Genomic DNA, 17,682 nt, shown 5'->3' with positions numbered 1-17,682 from the left:
GTCTCGGCCTCCTCCATGTATGTGACTAGTAGTACGGCCCATGGCAACCAATCAGCTTGTACTATAGCTAATGTAAGAAATGAAAGCTGTGCTGTGATTGGTTGCTGTGGGTCACTATTAGCCGGCGATGAGGCCTAGGAGTTTGGTTTCCGCTATTTTTGCTATATCTTACCTACATGGCGACTTTTTCCCGTCCTTCCGTATCTCGTCCCCTCATGTTCTGTCAATTATCTGTTTCCTTCTATAGAAGAAGCAAAAAAAGGCCGCGAAGAAGAAGAGAAGGCGACTGCGGCCCATGGAGGAGGCGAGGACGACACAAAGGGAGACCATGGCAGCAGTGCGTGCCGAGAAGGTGCAAACAAAGGTAACTGGACAGGGGCCCCCACCATGTACTGGTGTAATACTGGACAGGGGCCACCGGGGCCCCCACCTAGTGCTGGTGTAATACTGGACAGGGGCCACCGGGGCCCCCACCATGTACTGGTGTAATACTGGACAGGGGCCACCGGGGCCCCCACCTAGTGCTGGTGTAATACTGGACAGGGGCCTCCGGGGCCCCCACCTAGTGCTGGTGTAATACTGGACAGGGGCCACCGGGGCCCCCACCTAGTGCTGGTGTAATACTGGACAGGGGCCACCGGGGCCCCCACCTAGTGCTGGTGTAATACTGGACAGGGGCCACCGGGGCCCCCACCTAGTGCTGGTGTAATACTGGACAGGGGCCTCCGGGGCCCCCACCTAGTGCTGGTGTAATACTGGACAGGGGCCACCGGGGCCCCCACCTAGTGCTGGTGTAATACTGGACAGGGGCCACCGGGGCCCCCACCTAGTGCTGGTGTAATACTGGACAGGGGCCACCGGGGCCCCCACCTAGTGCTGGTGTAATACTGGACAGGGGCCACCGGGGCCCCCACCTAGTGCTGGTGTAATACTGGACAGGGGCCACCGGGGCCCCCACCTAGTGCTGGTGTAATACTGGACAGGGGCCTCCGGGGCCCCCACCTAGTGCTGGTGTAATACTGGACAGGGGCCACCGGGGCCCCCACCTAGTGCTGGTGTAATACTGGACAGGGGCCACCGGGGCCCCCACCTAGTGCTGGTGTAATACTGGACAGGGGCCACCGGGGCCCCCACCTAGTGCTGGTGTAATACTGGACAGGGGCCACCGGGGCCCCCACCTAGTGCTGGTGTAATACTGGACAGGGGCCACCGGGGCCCCCACCTAGTGCTGGTGTAATACTCAGTGCTCCAGTATAATACTGTGCTGGTCCTCCGTGTCTTCAGGACGGCCATAGCACAGGCGCAGACCCCTCATTCATTACTATCACAGTGGCCCCTTGTGGTCCTGGCAACCAATAACAACCCATAGTAACCAATAACAGCCCATTAACCAATAACTGCACAGCTTTCATTTTTCAGGAGCAGAATACAAAATCCTAGCTACGTTGCATCGGTTGCTATGGACTGTGACTGGTTGCTTTGGACAGCTCAGCCAGTTCTTGTTCTTCTTCCCAGTGTTGCTCCTTATTATTTCTCCACCTCCTGTCATGCCGGACATATCTCGGGGTCACCTCCTTGTCTGATCAGCGCTCGCACTTGCCCCCACTTTCTGTGTTTGTCCTCTCACTTTTTGAGGGTTGTGGCCACAATGGGGATGAGCTCTGAGGAGTTTCCTGATGGTGGACACAGAATGTGAATGTTCGGGTCTCGGGGACGCTTCGCTGTCACTGTGGCCATCATGGTGGGGAGGTCTCCTGGATGGTCGGGAGAAGGCTCTCCTAGGTTACATCCCTTTCCTTATTCATGGCCATGTTCTCAGGTCCTGCACACATGGACGGTCTCCAGACACAGGGAGGTCTCACCTCTCTTCTCCAGGCAGTCACTCTTATATGGCAGAGGCCTGAACCTGGGGCTGTGGGACTACGAGGTGTGAACTGTAACGTAATAGAATACAACATATTATACAGAAGTATACAGAGACTGTCACATCACCAAACGCTGCCAACCTGGGGCCCTACTGAAGGGTCTGTCTCTTTTCTAGGCCTGTCTCTCTCCCCATCAGTCTGTCTCTCTCTCTGTCTCTCTCAGTCTCTCTCTGTCTCTCTCTCAGTCTGTCTCTCCCCATCTCTCTCTCTCTCCCCATCAGTCTCTCTTTCTCCCCATCAGTCTCTCTCCCCCCATCAGTCTGTCTCTCAGTCTCTCTCTCAGTGTCTCTCTCTGTCTCTCTCTCAGTCTGTCTCTGTCTCTCCCCATCTCTCTCTCTCTCCCCATCAGTCTCTCAGTCTCTCCCCATCAGTCTGTCTCTCCATCAGTCTGTCTCTCTCCCCATCAGTCTCTCTCTCTCTCTCTCCCTCAGTCTGTCTCTCTCTCTCCATCAGTCTCTTTTTCTCTGTCTCTCTCTCTCTGTCTCTCCCCATCAGTCTCTCTCTCTCTCCCCATCAGTCTGTCTCTCCCCATCAGTCTGTCTCTCCCCATCAGTCTGTCTCTCCCCATCAGTCTGTCTCTCTCTGTCTCCCCATCAGTCTCTCTCTGTCTCCCCATCAGTCTCTCTCTGTCTCCCCATCAGTCTCTCTCTGTCTCCCCATCAGTCTGTCTCTCCCCATCAGTCTCTCTCTCTCTATCAGTCTCTATCAGTCTCTCTCTCTCCCTATCAGTCTGTCTCTCTCTGTCTCTCTCTATCAGTCTGTCTCTCCCCATCAGTCTGTCTCTCCCCATCAGTCTCTCTCTCTCTCTATCAGTCTCTCTGTCTCTCTCTCTCCCTATCAGTCTGTCTCTCTCTGTCTCTCTCTATCAGTCTGTCTCTCCCCATCAGTCTGTCTCTCCCCATCAGTCTCTCTCTCTCTATCAGTCTCTATCAGTCTCTCTCTCTCCCTATCAGTCTGTCTCTCTCTGTCTCTCTCTATCAGTCTGTCTCTCCCCATCAGTCTGTCTCTCCCCATCAGTCTCTCTCTCTCTCTCTATCAGTCTCTCTGTCTCTCTCTCTTCCTATCAGTCTGTCTCTCTCTGTCTCTCTCTATCAGTCAGTCTCAGTCCTTCCAGGATCTCGGGCCGGGGTGGGCGTGCCTCCTTCCCTCTGGTGGGCGTGCCTCTTCCCCCTGTGGTGGGCGGTGCCGGGTCTGGCTCCTCCCCGCAGTATTTCAGTCCGGCTCGGGGATGGCTCCTTGCGGTGGTCGGCGGGTGCTGAGGCTGCTGATGCTGCTGCGGTGAGGAGGGGGCTCTGAGGGGCCACAGCAGGTGGGCGGGGGCGGTGAGGGTCGGGCGGGGGTGCTGGGGTGGCTGATGCGGTGACAGGGCCTGAGGAGGGGGCGGATGGCAGGGACATGGGGGTGCTGTCACCTGTCTCCTGCAGGTATTGGGGTGACTGCCCCCCTATATTACTGGTTGTACAGTATCTGCAGTGCGGGGGGAGGGGGCTGTGGAGGAGGATGGGGGTACAGGCAGCATTAACCCTTACCTCCCCCTCAGCTGCATACAGCACTGCAGAGGCTGGAGGAGGGGAGGGGGAGCGCGGTGTGCTCTGGAGGGGCCCCTGCACATTGTGGCCCCTGTACTGAGCAGGTAAGAATAATAGGGGTGGAGGGCACTCACCCTGGGGTGTCTGTCAGTCATGTGACCACTGAGACATGGCGCAGACCTCCCCCAAATCATGGACCAACCCCCCCAAACATCTACTAGATACACCCCATATATGTTCCCCAAGCTGTGCCCGGCCCATGTCCCCAACCTCACGTGTCCCCCAAACTGCCCTTCATACTCGTCCCCCCACATCATACACCAAACGTGACACCCGAAAGGTGTGCAACAAACACATCCCCCAAAGTGCACGTCTGGCACAGCAAATGCGCCCCCCAGTAGCCCCGACTTCTGGTATGTGGGGGGCTGCTTCAGTTCCCGCCTACATGAAGGCCTGTCTCTGGGGTGTCCGGCGCTGTCACTGGGGTGTCCGGCACTGTCTCTGGGGTGTATGGCACTGTCCCCAGGTGTATGGCACTGTCTCTGGGGTGTCCGGCGCTGCCTCTGGGGTGTCCGGCGCTGCCTCTGGGGTGTCCGGCGCTGCCTCTGGGGTGTCCGGCGCTGCCTCTGGGGTGTCCGGCGTTGTCGCTGGGGTGTATGGCGCTGTCTCTGGGGTGTCCGGCGCTGTCGCCGGGGTGTATGGCGCTGTCGCCGGGGTGTATGGCGCTGTCGCCGGGGTGTATGGCGCTGTCTCTGGGGTGTCCGGCGCTGTCGCTGGGGTGTCCGGCGCTGTCGCTGGGGTGTCCGGTGTTGTCTCTGGGGTGCACAGCGCTGTCCCTGGGTGTATGGTGCTGTCTATGGGCTGTATGGCGCTGTCCCTGGGTGTATGGTATTTGTACATGATTGCAGTAATATTACAATATTCTATGCCACATTATACGTTTGTGGCCATGAGTTGTATCGGTGATGGTGACAGGGTGTATTGACTGTAGTGACGGGGTGTACTGGATATTGTGACGGGGTGTACTGGATATTGTGACGGGGTGTACTGGATATAGTGACGGGGTGTATTGACTGTAGTGACGGGGTGTACTGGATATTGTGACGGGGTGTACTGGATATAGTGACGGGGTGTATTGACTATAGTGACGGGGTGTACTGGATATAGTGAGGGGGTGTACTGGATATAGTGAGGGGGTGTACTGGATGTAGTGACTGGGTGTACTGGATGTAGTGACGGGGTGTACTGGATATTGTGAGGGGGGTGTACTGGCTATAATGACGGGGTGTACTGGATATTGTGACGGGGTGTACTGGATATTGTGACGGGGTGTATTGACTATAGTGACGGGGTGTACTGGATATAGTGATGGGGTGTACTGTATATAGTGACGGGGTGTACTGGGTATAGTGACGGGGTGTACTGGATATAGTGACGGGGTGTACTGGATATAGTGACGGGGTGTATTGGGTATAGTGACGGGGTGTATTGACTATAGTGACGGGGTGTACTGGATATAGTGACGGGGTGTACTGGATATAGTGACGGGGTGTACTGGATATAGTGACGGGGTGTACTGGATATAGTGACGGGGTGTATTGGATATAGTGACGGGGTGTACTGTATATTGTGACGAGGTGTACTGGATATAGTGACGGGGTGTACTGGATATAGTGATGGGGTGTACAGGCTATAGTGACGGGGTGTACTGGCTATAGTGACGGGGTGTACTGGATATAGTGACGGGTGTATTGACTATAGTGACGGGGTGTACTGTATATTGTGACGGGGTGTACTGGGTATAGTGACGGGGTGTACTGGGTATAGTGACGGGGTGTATTGGATATAGTGACGGGATGTATTGGATATAGTGACGGGGTGTACTGGATATAGTGACGGGGTGTACTGGCTATAGTGACGGGGTGTACTGGCTATAGTGACGGGGTGTACTGGATATAGTGACAGTTACATGTTGTGGTGACGGGGTGTACTGGTTATAGTGACGGTTACATGTTGTGGTGACGAGGTGTATACCGGTTATGTAGATTGGAGGTCTCTGTTATGGAGATGGCGTATACCCGTTAGTGACATGGTCTGCCTGTTGTAGTGAAGCAGCGTACATGTTATGGAGATGGGGTGTACCTATTACACTGTGGAGATGTACTGGGGTAAAGGGGTTGTCCCTACTGATCTGCAGGGGCCCCAGGTGTTGGGTTCCAACTGATCATCATCATTGTCAGGATTCCTTACTGTCAGAGCAGTGTGACTATGGATAGGACAGGACTCTACATCTAGGCCTGTGACCGTGACAGGGGGCAGCACCTACATCTACATTACAGAAGGCTTCCCTTCATCGTCGTCAGGATTCCTTACTGTCAGAGCAGTGTGACGATACAACCGCAGGATATTGTGATGTCCGGTCACTGCACACGCTCAGGGTGTAATAATATTACAGGTTATAGTGATCATTAGATTTCTGGAGAGGAGATCCTGGGATTTATTCTGCTGAGAATCCTTTTTCCCTATTGGGGTGTATGGGGTCGCAGTCTTCCGTCCTTCCTCAGGGTTTTCCCTATTGGGGTATTTATGGGGTCACAGTCTTCCGTCCTTCCTCAGGGTTTTCCCTATTGGGGTGTATGGGGTCGCAGTCTTCCGTCCTTCCTCAGGTTTTTCCCTATTGGGGTGTATGGGGTCGCAGTCTTCCGTCCTTCCTCAGGTTTTTCCCTATTGGGGTGTATGGGGTCGCAGTCTTCAGTCCTTCCTCAGGTTTTTCCCTATTGGGGTGTATGGGGTCGCAGTCTTCAGTCCTTCCTCAGGTTTTTCCCTATTGGGGTGTATGGGGTGGCAGTCTTCCGTCCTTCCTCAGGGTTTTCCCTATTGGGGTGTATGGGGTCGCAGTCTTCCGTCCTTCCTCAGGTTTTTCCCTATTGGGGTGTATGGGGTCGCAGTCTTCTGTCCTTCCTCAGGGTTTTCCCTATTGGGGTGTATGGGGTCGCAATCTTCCGTCCTTCCTCAGGTTTTTCCCTATTGGGGTGTATGGGGTCGCAGTCTTCCGTCCTTCCTCAGGTTTTTCCCTATTGGGGTGTATGGGGTCGCAGTCTTCTGTCCTTCCTCAGGGTTTTCCCTATTGGGGTGTATGGGGTCGCAGTCTTCCGTCCTTCCTCAGGTTTTTCCCTATTGGGGTGTATGGGGTCGCAGTCTTCCGTCCTTCCTCAGGTTTTACCCTATTGGGGTGTATGGGGTCGCAGTCTTCCGTCCTTCCTCAGGTTTTTCCCTATTGGGGTGTATGGGGTCTCAGACTTCCGTCCTTCCTCAGGTTTTTCCCTATTGGGGTGTATGGGGTCGCAGTCTTCAGTCCTTCCTCAGGTTTTTCCCTATTGGGGTGTATGGGGTCGCAGTCTTCCGTCCTTCCTCAGGTTTTACCCTATTGGGGTGTATGGGGTCGCAGTCTTCCGTCCTTCCTCAGGTTTTTCCCTATTGGGGTGTATGGGGTGACAGTCTTCCGTCCTTCCTCAGGTTTTTCCCTATTGGGGTGTATGGGGTCACAGTCTTCCGTCCTTCCTCAGGTTTTTCCCTATTGGGGTGTATGGGGTCGCAGTCTTCCGTCCTTCCTCAGGTTTTTCCCTATTGGGGTGTATGGGGTCGCAGTCTTCCGTCCTTCCTCAGGTTTTTCCCTATTGGGGTGTATGGGGTCGCAGTCTTCCGTCCTTCCTCAGGTTTTTCCCTATTGGGGTGTATGGGGTCGCAGTCTTCCGTCCTTCCTCAGGTTTTACCCTATTGGGGTGTATGGGGTCGCAGTCTTCCGTCCTTCCTCAGGTTGTTCCCTATTGGGGTGTATGGGGTCGCAGTCTTCCGTCCTTCCTCAGGTTTTACCCTATTGGGGTGTATGGGGTCGCAGTCTTCCGTCCTTCCTCAGGTTTTTCCATATTGGGGTGTATGGGGTCGCAGTCTTCCGTCCTTCCTCAGGTTTTTCCCTATTGGGGTGTATGGGGTCGCAGTCTTCCGTCCTTCCTCAGGTTTTTCCCTATTGGGGTGTATGGGGTCGCAGTCTTCCGTCCTTCCTCAGGTTTTACCCTATTGGGGTGTATGGGGTCGCAGTCTTCCGTCCTTGCTCAGGTTTTACCCTATTGGGGTGTATGGGGTCGCAGTCTTCCGTCCTTCCTCAGGTTGTTCCCTATTGGGGTGTATGGGGTCGCAGTCTTCCGTCCTTCCTCAGGTTTTTCCCTATTGGGGTGTATGGGGTCGCAGTCTTCCGTCCTTCCTCAGGTTTTTCCCTATTGGGGTGTATGGGGTCGCAGTCTTCAGTCCTTCCTCAGGTTTTTCCCTATTGGGGTGTATGGGGTCGCAGTCTTCCGTCCTTCCTCAGGTTTTTCCCTATTGGGGTGTATGGGGTCGTAGTCTTCCGTCCTTCCTCAGGATCCGCGCTGTATACTGTAGGTTGCACTTGCTGGACTTGTATTTCTAACCTTCCTTATTAACTATGGTGCTGTATAAGAGTGAGTGCAGCTCTGGAGGATAACGCTGGCTGTTACTGTGTACTGAGTGTCAGGGGGGGGGTGCTGGGCATAGGGCGTCCAGTGCACCCATATAGCGAGTGCGGCCGGGCAGGCGTGGCCATACTGCACAGTTAGGAGGAAGTGTGTAACTTGTGGTTAATTCGTTGGTGTCGGCTGATAGGAGTCGGGAGCTGAACCACGTGACGGTGCAGGAGCCAAAGTAAGTTTGTGCTGAGTGTATGGAGGCGACTGTCACTCTGCAGGGTAACGTTTGTAACACCCCGCCCCTTCCCTAAACCCCATAGGTAACCCAGGATCCTGTACGGGACGACTAGATGTCCTGTTATTCTACATGTCTTCCAAAACCCAGAGGCCTTTGGGTCCCAGCCCCACAGGAGCCCCATATGGCACCAGTGTGAGGGGTAGGGGCGTCTGCACCCCCTAATAACACAGGGATCAGTGATGACAGGGCTGCCTGGGATGCCACAATATGATCCCCTTTGTCTTTCTATAGAAGTAGAAGAACATAATATGGCGGCGTATCATGTGACCACTTTTATTCCTCCTATAGATCCTCCAGTGACTTCAAAAACTAATAAGACACCACACAGCGCAACAACCGCGCAAGTCATGTATTAGCTGCAACACTGACAGATCCCGCACAGCTACATACGAGCTGTCAGATCAGTCCTTGACCACGTGTGACCAGAGCGCACCAGTCACCATATATACAGTATATACACATAGCCATAGTCTGCCATTATCTCCTATTCTAGATCTCGGGGCGATCATGTGACCGTGCTGAGGTCTAGGCCTTATTCTGGGTGTAGGATGGGGATGGAGTGCTGATCTGTGGGGTGCAATGTCTGTTATCACAGCTGTGGATCTTCTGTTGCAGGAGCTGATGTCTCTGGACAGGAAGGAACGGTCGAGGATGGCGGAGGACAGCTCCAGCGCCAGCAGTGGGTCCCCCACCCCCGGGGATACCCTGCCCTGGAACCTGTCCAAGAACCAGCGGGTCAAGAGGTCGTCCTCAGCCTCCGGGGGAGGGACCGTGCTGGACGCGGCGGAAAGGGCGGTGATACGGATCGCAGGTAAGAAGATCACCTGTCCTTATATAAATCCCTATATTACTCACCAACATCCTGCACACTCCTCTCCTGAAATCCTCTGTGCTGCAGCTTGTGTGCAGGGATTTTCCAGGTTCTTGTGATGTTTTAATGCTTTTGAACATCTTAGGGGCCGGTTATCCATGTTTGGGGGCCCGGCTGGTGATAGTATACATGAGGTGATATAAGACTACGTTCACCTGCTGTGACCTCTCTCATTATGCGGATGACCCCAGTGTGCGCTGACCTGCTGGGACTCGCCGTGGGGGGGGGTCAGTGTTGGACTCTGTCTTATTGTTTTTCCTCTGTACCCTGGTGGCCGCCATCTTGTTTTGTGGATTTGGTTTATGGTTGGTGGTGACCGTGTGTAACCAGTAGGAGGCGCCTCAGTAATAACTGTGGCCTTGTGCACAGCGGTGATGGTGACGTGTATAATGGTGAGCGCTGACACACACGACTGTCCAGTGTCCTGTAAACAACTATGGACTCAGCCCTGCACAATTCTGGCATAAACAGCTGCAGATAAAGGGCTTAGTTGTGCAAAAACTTCACAACATTTTGCGTTTTCACACCTCTTGCTCTGCTTCCCAATTGCTGGTGGGGAATCTGTTGGGGGATCGGGTGCAATTTCCTGGTAGGAGGATGTACAATAAACTTGTGACCTTTTAAAAAGTCGAAAAACTATTTTGATCTCACTCCAGTAGGGGGCGACACAGCATGGGCCATAACAGGTGCGTGTGTATATATATATATATATATATATATATATATATATATATATATATATATAGTGACATCCCCTCAGCCGTGAGAGCAGGACTAGGTGATGGGAAAGAGACTTCTCTACACAAACATATTAAACATTACTATAAATCACAAAGACATGGCGGATCATGTGACTATATCACAAAAACCGTCGCACAACAACAACAATAAAATCCTGTCATTTTATTAGATATAATCTGAACTACATCTACACTATAAGGAGAAATCCGTATAACACTTGTGGCCAGGTGAGAGGCGAAAGGAGGTCTCACAATTCATAAAGCCGCCTGAATGTGACCCCTCCAGGACACCGTACAATCCTATAAGCCATAAATACATGGGGTGTGTGATAAGAGGGTCATGTGGTGCAAACCTACAGAAATAACCGGCTTAATGTACATGAACACAAAGATCCCAGCACTCCACCCCAGCGTGCGGTTCACTGCCAGGCTTCGTCCAGGGGGCATGTGGTCTATATGTCCCAAAACAGCCTCTCCTACCTCCGGATCTCAATCACATGATCCTATAGCAGGGGTAGGAAACCTTTGGCTCTCCAGCTGTTGCAGAACTACAACTCCCAGCATGCATACTTGCTCTGCTGTTCTTGGAACTCCCATAGAAGTGAATGGAGCATGCTGGGAGTTGTAGTTTCACAGCAGTTGGTGTGCTGAAGGTTGCTGACCCCTGTCCTATAGGGTGATAGTTTCCGATGTGGAGGGCTTTCCTGCCGACCCCAAACATTGTGTATTCACTGGCTTTAGGATTATGGGAGCGTACTGCAGGTGCGGCGATACTCTATAGGAGAGCAGGACGAGGTCGGGGACAGCAGAGACCCCCCTACACCCAGCGGGGAGAGCAAAGCTACCAAAGAGCTGCCCAAGTGTCTGAGCTTTCTATTTTTTGTACATACATTTGAGCTACAGCAGATTTTCACTGGTCTGAGAAGTAGATGAAGAGAAATCCAAGGAGAGGAGTCAGAAATCTTAGACCTGTGGGGCCACACGGTGGCTCAGTGGTTAGCACTGCAGCCTTGCAGCGCTGGAGTCCTGGTGTTCAAATTCCACCAAGGGCAAAAAAACATCTGCAAGGAGTTTGTATGTTCTTCCCGTGTTTGCATGGATTTCCATCCCATATTCCAAAGACATACTGATAGGGAAAAAAATGTACATTGTGAGCTCTATGTGGGGCTCACAATCTACATTTAAAAAAATAATAATAAAAAAAAAATCTTAGAGCTGGTGATTTGTATATAGAAGGAAATGCGCCAATATCTGTGAGCAGGTAAGTATGTGAACCCCTACTGTCAGGATCTGCTCTCACCCCTCCTGTAGCTAAATGGTTCTGCAGAATTTATGGTTAGTTCTGAGCAAAGGCCTGGAGAGATTGTATCTTATTCTTCTTACACAACAGCCTCTGCTCTGTTCTGCTGATGGTTTCCTCCAGTGATCTGCTCTGTTCTGCTGATGGTTTCCTCCCATGATCTGCTCTGTTCTGCTGATGGTTTCCTCCCATGATCTGCTCTGTTCTGCTGATGGTTTCCTCCCATGATCTGCTCTGTTCTGCTGATGGTTTCCTCCCATGATCTGCTCTGTTCTGCTGATGGTTTCCTCCCATGATCTGCTCTGTTCTGCTGATGGTCTCCTCCCGTGATCTGCTCTGTTCTGCTCATGGTTTCCTCCCATGATCTGTTCTGTTGATGGTTTCCTCCCATGATCTGCTCTGTTCTGCTGATGGTTTCCTCCCGTGATCTGCTCTGTTCTGCTGATGGTTTCCTCCCGTGATCTGCTCTGTTCTGCTCATGGTTTCCTCCCGTGATCTGCTCTGTTCTGCTCATGGTTTCCTCCCATGATCTGCTCTGTTCTGCTCATGGTTTCCTCCCATGATCTGCTCTGTTCTGCTCATGGTCTCCTCCCATGATCTGCTCTGTTCTGCTCATGGTCTCCTCCCATGATCTGCTCTGTTCTGCTGATGGTTTCCTGCCATGATCTGCTCTGTTCTGCTGATGGTTTCCTCCCATGATCTGCTCTGTTCTGCTGATGGTTTCCTCCCATGATCTGCTCTGTTCTGTTGATGGTTTCCTGCCATGATCTGCTCTGTTCTGCTGATGGTTTCCTCCCATGATCTGTTCTGCTGATGGTTTCCTCCCATGATCTGCTCTGTTCTGCTGACGGTTTCCTCCCATGATGTGTTCTGTTGATGGTTTCCTCCTGTGATCTGCTCTGTTCTGCTGATGGTTTCCTTCCATGATCTGCTCTGTTGATGGTTTCCTCCCATGACCTGCTCTGTTCTGCTGATGGTTTCCTCCCGTGATCTGCTCTGTTCTGCTGACGGTTTCCTCCCATTATTTGCTTGCTTCAGGTCCTTCCACAACATTACTATTGGATTAAGATGAGGACTTTGGCTTGGTCATTCCAAACCTTTAACTTTCTACATTGTGTGACTTGTCTTCTTCTTAGGGTCATGTCTTTCTATAGGACCCATGTTCTCTTCACCTCCTGGTCAGATGTTCTGACAATCTCCTGTAGAATCTGATAGGAGTCAGAGCTCATTGTGCCATTAGTGATGGCCGTCCTGTCCCCGATGCAGCTGACCAGGTTTGGACCAGGACACGACCAGCACCGAGTGTCCTGATGTCTTGAGGTTTTATGTTGGAATGAAGAGTTTTTCATCCTCCAAACTTACTGCTTCTCATTTACACCAATTAGTTCTATTTTGGTCTCCTCTGTCCACAAAACGTTGTTCCACTCGCCTTCCGGCTTGTCCAGGTGATCTTTATCCGCCGTGTTCTTCGTCTTTCTTCTCGCCATCCTGACCTGCTCACCATTCTTGGTCAGTGTCCTCCTAATGGTCACCTTGTGGTCAGACTTCTCCATCTTGCTCCTGGTGTGATCTGTGTTGGTGACCCCTCCTGGAGAGGGATATAATGGTCTCCTCCATTTGCACACCATCTGTCTGTCTGTGGATTGGTTTAGTCCGGGCTCTTTATAGATTTCCAGCCTGAGGAGCCTCAACAAGTCTCCTTGTGAGGTCCTGGGGAATCTCCTTAGTTCACGCCATGACACCCTCCTATATACCTGCTGTGAGGATCAGACTTTATAGATCCCTGTTCTGCACATACAACATGTCTCCTGCTGCTCTTAAAGGTTCACATACTTTCCCCTCACAGATAAGTCACACTGGAGCCTTGTCTTATATAACACTAGTGCTCTGGTTCTCCACTGTTGGGGTCTGCATGGGAAACGAAAGACTGAGGGCTTGTCCACTACAAAAGCAGTTCCCCATTGACCCATAGACTATAATGGGGTGCGTCGGGTGTCCTTTGGGTTATCGCCAATATATATACACTCAGCGGCCACTTTATTAGGTACACCATGCTAGTAACGGGTTGGACCCCCTTTTGCCTTCAGAACTGCCTCAATTCTTCGTGGCATAGATACAACAAGGTGCTGGAAGCATTCCTCAGAGATTTTGCTCCATATTGACATGATGGCATCACACAGTTGCAGTCGCAGATTTGTCGGCTGCACATCCATGATGCGAATCTCCCGTTCCACCACATCCCAAAGATGCTCCTCTATTGGATTGAGATCTGGTGACTGTGGAGGCCATTGGAGTACAGTGAACTCATTGTCATGTTCAAGAAACCAGTCTGAGATGATTCCAGCTTTATGACATGGCATTGCATTATCCTGCTGAAAGTAGCCATCAGATGTTGGGTACATTGTGGTCATAAAGGGATGGACATGGTCAGCAACAATACTCAGGTAGGCTTTGGCGTTGCAACGATGCTCAATTGGTACCAAGGGGCCCAAAGAGTGCCAAGAAAATATTCCCCACACCATGACACCACCACCACCAGCCTGAACCGTTACCGATACAAGGCAGGATGGATCCATGCTTTCAGGTTGTTGACGCCAAATTCTGACCCTACCATCCGAATGTCGCAGCAGAAATCGAGACTCATCAGACCAGGCAACGTTTTTCCAATCTTCAATTGTCCAATTTCGATGAGCTTGTGCAAATTGTAGCCTCAGTTTCCTGTTCTTAGCTGAAAGGAGTGGCCCCCGGTGTGGTCTTCTGCTGCTGTAGCCCATCTGTAGCCTCAAAGTTGGACGTACTGTGCGGCGTTCAGAGATGCTCTTCTGGCTACCTTGGTTGTAACGGGTGGCTATTTGAGTCACTGTTGCCTTTCTATCAGCTCGAACCAGTCTGGCCATTCTCCTCTGACCTCTGGCATCAACAACGCATTTCCGCCCCCCACAGAACTGCCGCTCACTGGATGTTTTTTCTTTTTCGGGCCATTCTCTGTAAACCCTAGAGATGGTTGTGCGTGAAAATCCCAGTAGATCAGCAGTTTCTGAAATACTCAGACCAGCCCTTCTGGCACCAACAACCATGCCACGTTCAAAGGCACTCAAATCACCTTTCTTCCCCCCCATACTGATGCTCGGTTTGAACTGCAGGAGATTGTCTTGACCATGTCTACATGCCTAAATGCACTGAGTTGCCGCCATGTGATTGGCTGATTAGAAATTAAGTGTTAACGAGCAGTTGGACAGGTGTACCTAATAAAGTGGCCGGTGAGTGTATGTACGCAGTGACTGTACCAGCAGAATAGTGAGCACAGCTCTGCAGTATAATACTGGATAAGTAATGTAATGTATGTACACAGTGACTGTACCAGCAGAATAGTGAGCGCAGCTCTGGAGTATAATACAGGATAAGTAATGTAATGTATGTACACAGTGACTGCACCAGCAGAATAGTGAGCGCAGCTCTGGGGTATAATACAGGATAAGTAATGTAATGTATGTACACAGTGACTGTACCAGCAGAATAGTGAGCGCAGCTCTGGAGTATAATACAGGATAAGTAATGTAATGTATGTACGCAGTGACTGCACCAGCAGAATAATGAGCGCAGCTCTGAAGTGGGGGTGTCTTTTGTCAGACATTGCCCCTTCTGGTACCGCAGCACTTTGGGGCCATCGGCGAAGGATCTGGCAGTCACATTAGTATCTACTGTATGGATAATGACCCTGCAATCCAAAGCTTTGTTATGAGGTTGATGGGTTGGCCCTTTATCGGCCTCTCCTGGGCTGACATGGCTGATAACAGAGAGCAGTAGATTGTATTGGCATGTACCTGATGTGCAGTGTTACTAGTAGTGCTGGTGTGTGGGCGTCTGGTGCTAGGATCAGTATTTCTGGGGTGTATGTGAGCTCGGCCCTGGCACTTCACTTCTTACACATTCCTGAGATTCCCGGTTTCCGAGCCTGTGGAATGTTCCGGCCTGGTCTTCCCACTGTAGGGTGTTATAACCTCTGACCCTGTCACTCTGAGGTCCTGACACAAGGCTGTGTACACCCCGAGCAGGGAATCCTTCACAGCTGCTGCTCCTGACATGCCGGACTACTAGGCCATCCCCTGCTCATCCAGAATGGGACCATTTTGTTAAAATCCAAGGAGGCCGGTGCTGGATTATTTACTGTGTGATATACAGGTCAGAAGATGGGGGGGGGGGGGGGGGGCCTGGACATAAGTAGTCGGGAGGGGACTGTGCAGATCCAGGATATTTCCATTCAGGAATGATTGGGGACACTGTGTAGAGTTTGAAAGGTTAATATGGTTCATTGAGAATCCATGTTATCTGTGTTCAGAATTGAAAATATTGTTCAGGGCCTGGATATCCTCAGGGGTAGATGGTCACAGGTGACGGATATCCTCAGAGAGAGGGGGGTAGATGGTCACAAGTGATGGGTATTCTTGGAGGGTAGTCATAGGTGAGGGGTATCCTCACATGGTAGATAGTCACAGGTAATGGATATCCTCCAGACGTAGGTATTCAGGGGGGTAGATAGTCACAAGTGACGGATAACCTGGAGGCGTAGATGGTCACAGGGGGTGAATATTCTCAGGGGGGGTAGTTATTTCTAGGTGATGCAGATATTCACATCTGATGGATATTCTCCATGGGGGTGGGGAGGGGTTACAGTTACCTGTTGACTGAAGACAGGTCACAGCCGGTGATGGTGAAGAATGACAGGTATGTTACTTCTTGCTCTACCTGTTTGTTATGGAAACCATGACTATTCTCTGTCTATTATGTATACAGCATCTGGTCACATAGTGACACTCATGTGCAGATATAGCGCCCACTGCTGCCCCCCCAAACTATGACAAGTTTATGAACATTTCAGAATGGCTGGACAGGATGTCACATATAGTCACTGAGGTCCGATATCAAGCTGCGGACTAGATAAAGGCGATTATATGAAACTGAGCACCCGATATACATCATTATATAAAAGCGGGCACCCGATATACATCATTATATAAAAGCGGGCACCCGATATACATCATTATATAAAAGCAGGCACCCCATATGCATCATAATATAAAAGCGGGCACCCGATATACATCATTATATAAAAGCGGGCACCCGATATACATCATTATATAAAAGCGGGCACCCGATATACATCATTATATAAAAGCAGGCACCCCATATGCATCATTATATAAAAGCGGGCACCCGATATACATCATTATATAAAAGCAGGCACCCCATCTGCATCATTATATAAAAGCGGGCACCCCATATCCATCATTATATAAAAGCGGGCACCCCATATCCATCATTATATAAAAGCGGGCACCCCATATCCATCATTATATAAAAGCGGGCACCCCATATCCATCATTATATAAAAGCGGGCACCCCATATCCATCATTATATAAAAGCGGGCACCCCATATGCATCATTATATAAAAGCGGGCACCCCATATCCATCATTGTATGAAATTGGGCACCACATATGTGTCATATTAAAATGGGCATTGGATATGTCACATTGCTAAACTGGTCTTGATGTAGGTATAATATTAATCTGTTCCCTAGATATAGTTATAATATTAGTCTAGGCCGCAGATCTAGATGCTCCTTATATTACAGTGGGCCCCATGATAGCGTGGGCCTTAATATTGGGACTCATTCACATGCCCACAATGCAGCCCTATAATGGCCGGTGCCGATAATACAGAGTTACAGGAAAGCAGATTTAGTGCAATGGTTTATGGTAAGAAGTCATATCATAAAGGAAAAGCTCCTAAGAGCTCCCTGCTGGCGGTGTAATCTTACCTGCTGATATGGACTGAACTCCATTACACAACCATAGTGAGCAGGTGACTGAGCAGCGCAGGCCCCTTCTGACCAGCTGTCCCTTTAAATTGAAGTGCAAGCTCTTGAGGTGTGGTGTGAGGCAGGTGCTGGACAGGAGTCGCCATCCAGCAGGTCACACTCACACTCCTGCAGCTGCTGCTGTCCTGTGCCTTTAAGAGGTAGGGCCTGAGGAGTGACCCTGCTGTGGGGTTTGGCTCAGCCTGGCTTTTTGGGAACTGACTGAGCATGGGTATGTGAGAGAGGGCCAGAGAGCTATAGAGAGACAGCTGTGCCTGAGAGAGAGGGGGAGACACCAAGGAGAAGGGCAAAGAGGGGCTGACGGCAGGGGCAGAGAGAGAACACACAGAGCAAGGGGCGCAGAGGGACAGCAAAGTTACCAGAGGGTGCAGACTGACCTGAGGGATAGAAGAGCTGCAGGAGGGGGCAACGCAGGTAGATTTTAGTGTCTCCCACTAGTCATGGCCAGCTTTCAATTGCCACAGTTACCCCCTGACGCAGAGGAGAAGGACTTTATCCAGGCGTATGAAGATGTGCGGGAGAAGTATAAAGGTACAGTCCTCGTTTTTCTACTTGTTCTTATATTGTGGGGTGTTTAACCCCTTGTGCACTGCTGTTTTAGGCTGCGACCACCACATCTGGAGCTGCTGGCAAGGGTTAATAGGATGAGCAGGTCAC

General features: G+C 51.2%; 1 protein-coding gene across 6 annotated transcripts in view; it reads left to right on the top strand.

Moving 5' to 3' along the window:
* The first annotated feature begins 302 nt into the window (after positions 1-302).
* PLEC (plectin) overlaps positions 303-17,682 on the top strand; it is a 180,924-nt gene continuing 163,544 nt past the window's right edge. For 4 of the 6 annotated variants that reach the window (XM_075269962.1, XM_075269959.1, XM_075269960.1 and 1 more), the window contains exons 1-2: positions 303-364; positions 8,849-9,044. In XM_075269962.1, coding sequence (XP_075126063.1) covers positions 329-364; positions 8,849-9,044 — 232 coding nt within the window. In that variant the 5' untranslated portion in view covers positions 303-328. Of the gene's footprint in view, positions 365-8,848; positions 9,045-17,202; positions 17,557-17,682 lie in introns of those variants that run through there. The other 2 variants (XM_075269973.1, XM_075269969.1) reach the window with 1 other exon arrangement.

Source organism: Leptodactylus fuscus, chromosome 4, assembly GCF_031893055.1.
Source record: "Leptodactylus fuscus isolate aLepFus1 chromosome 4, aLepFus1.hap2, whole genome shotgun sequence".
NCBI classification, from domain to species: domain Eukaryota; kingdom Metazoa; phylum Chordata; class Amphibia; order Anura; family Leptodactylidae; genus Leptodactylus; species Leptodactylus fuscus.
Note: the sequence above shows the minus strand (reverse complement) of the source record. Positions and strands in the feature narration are given on the sequence as shown.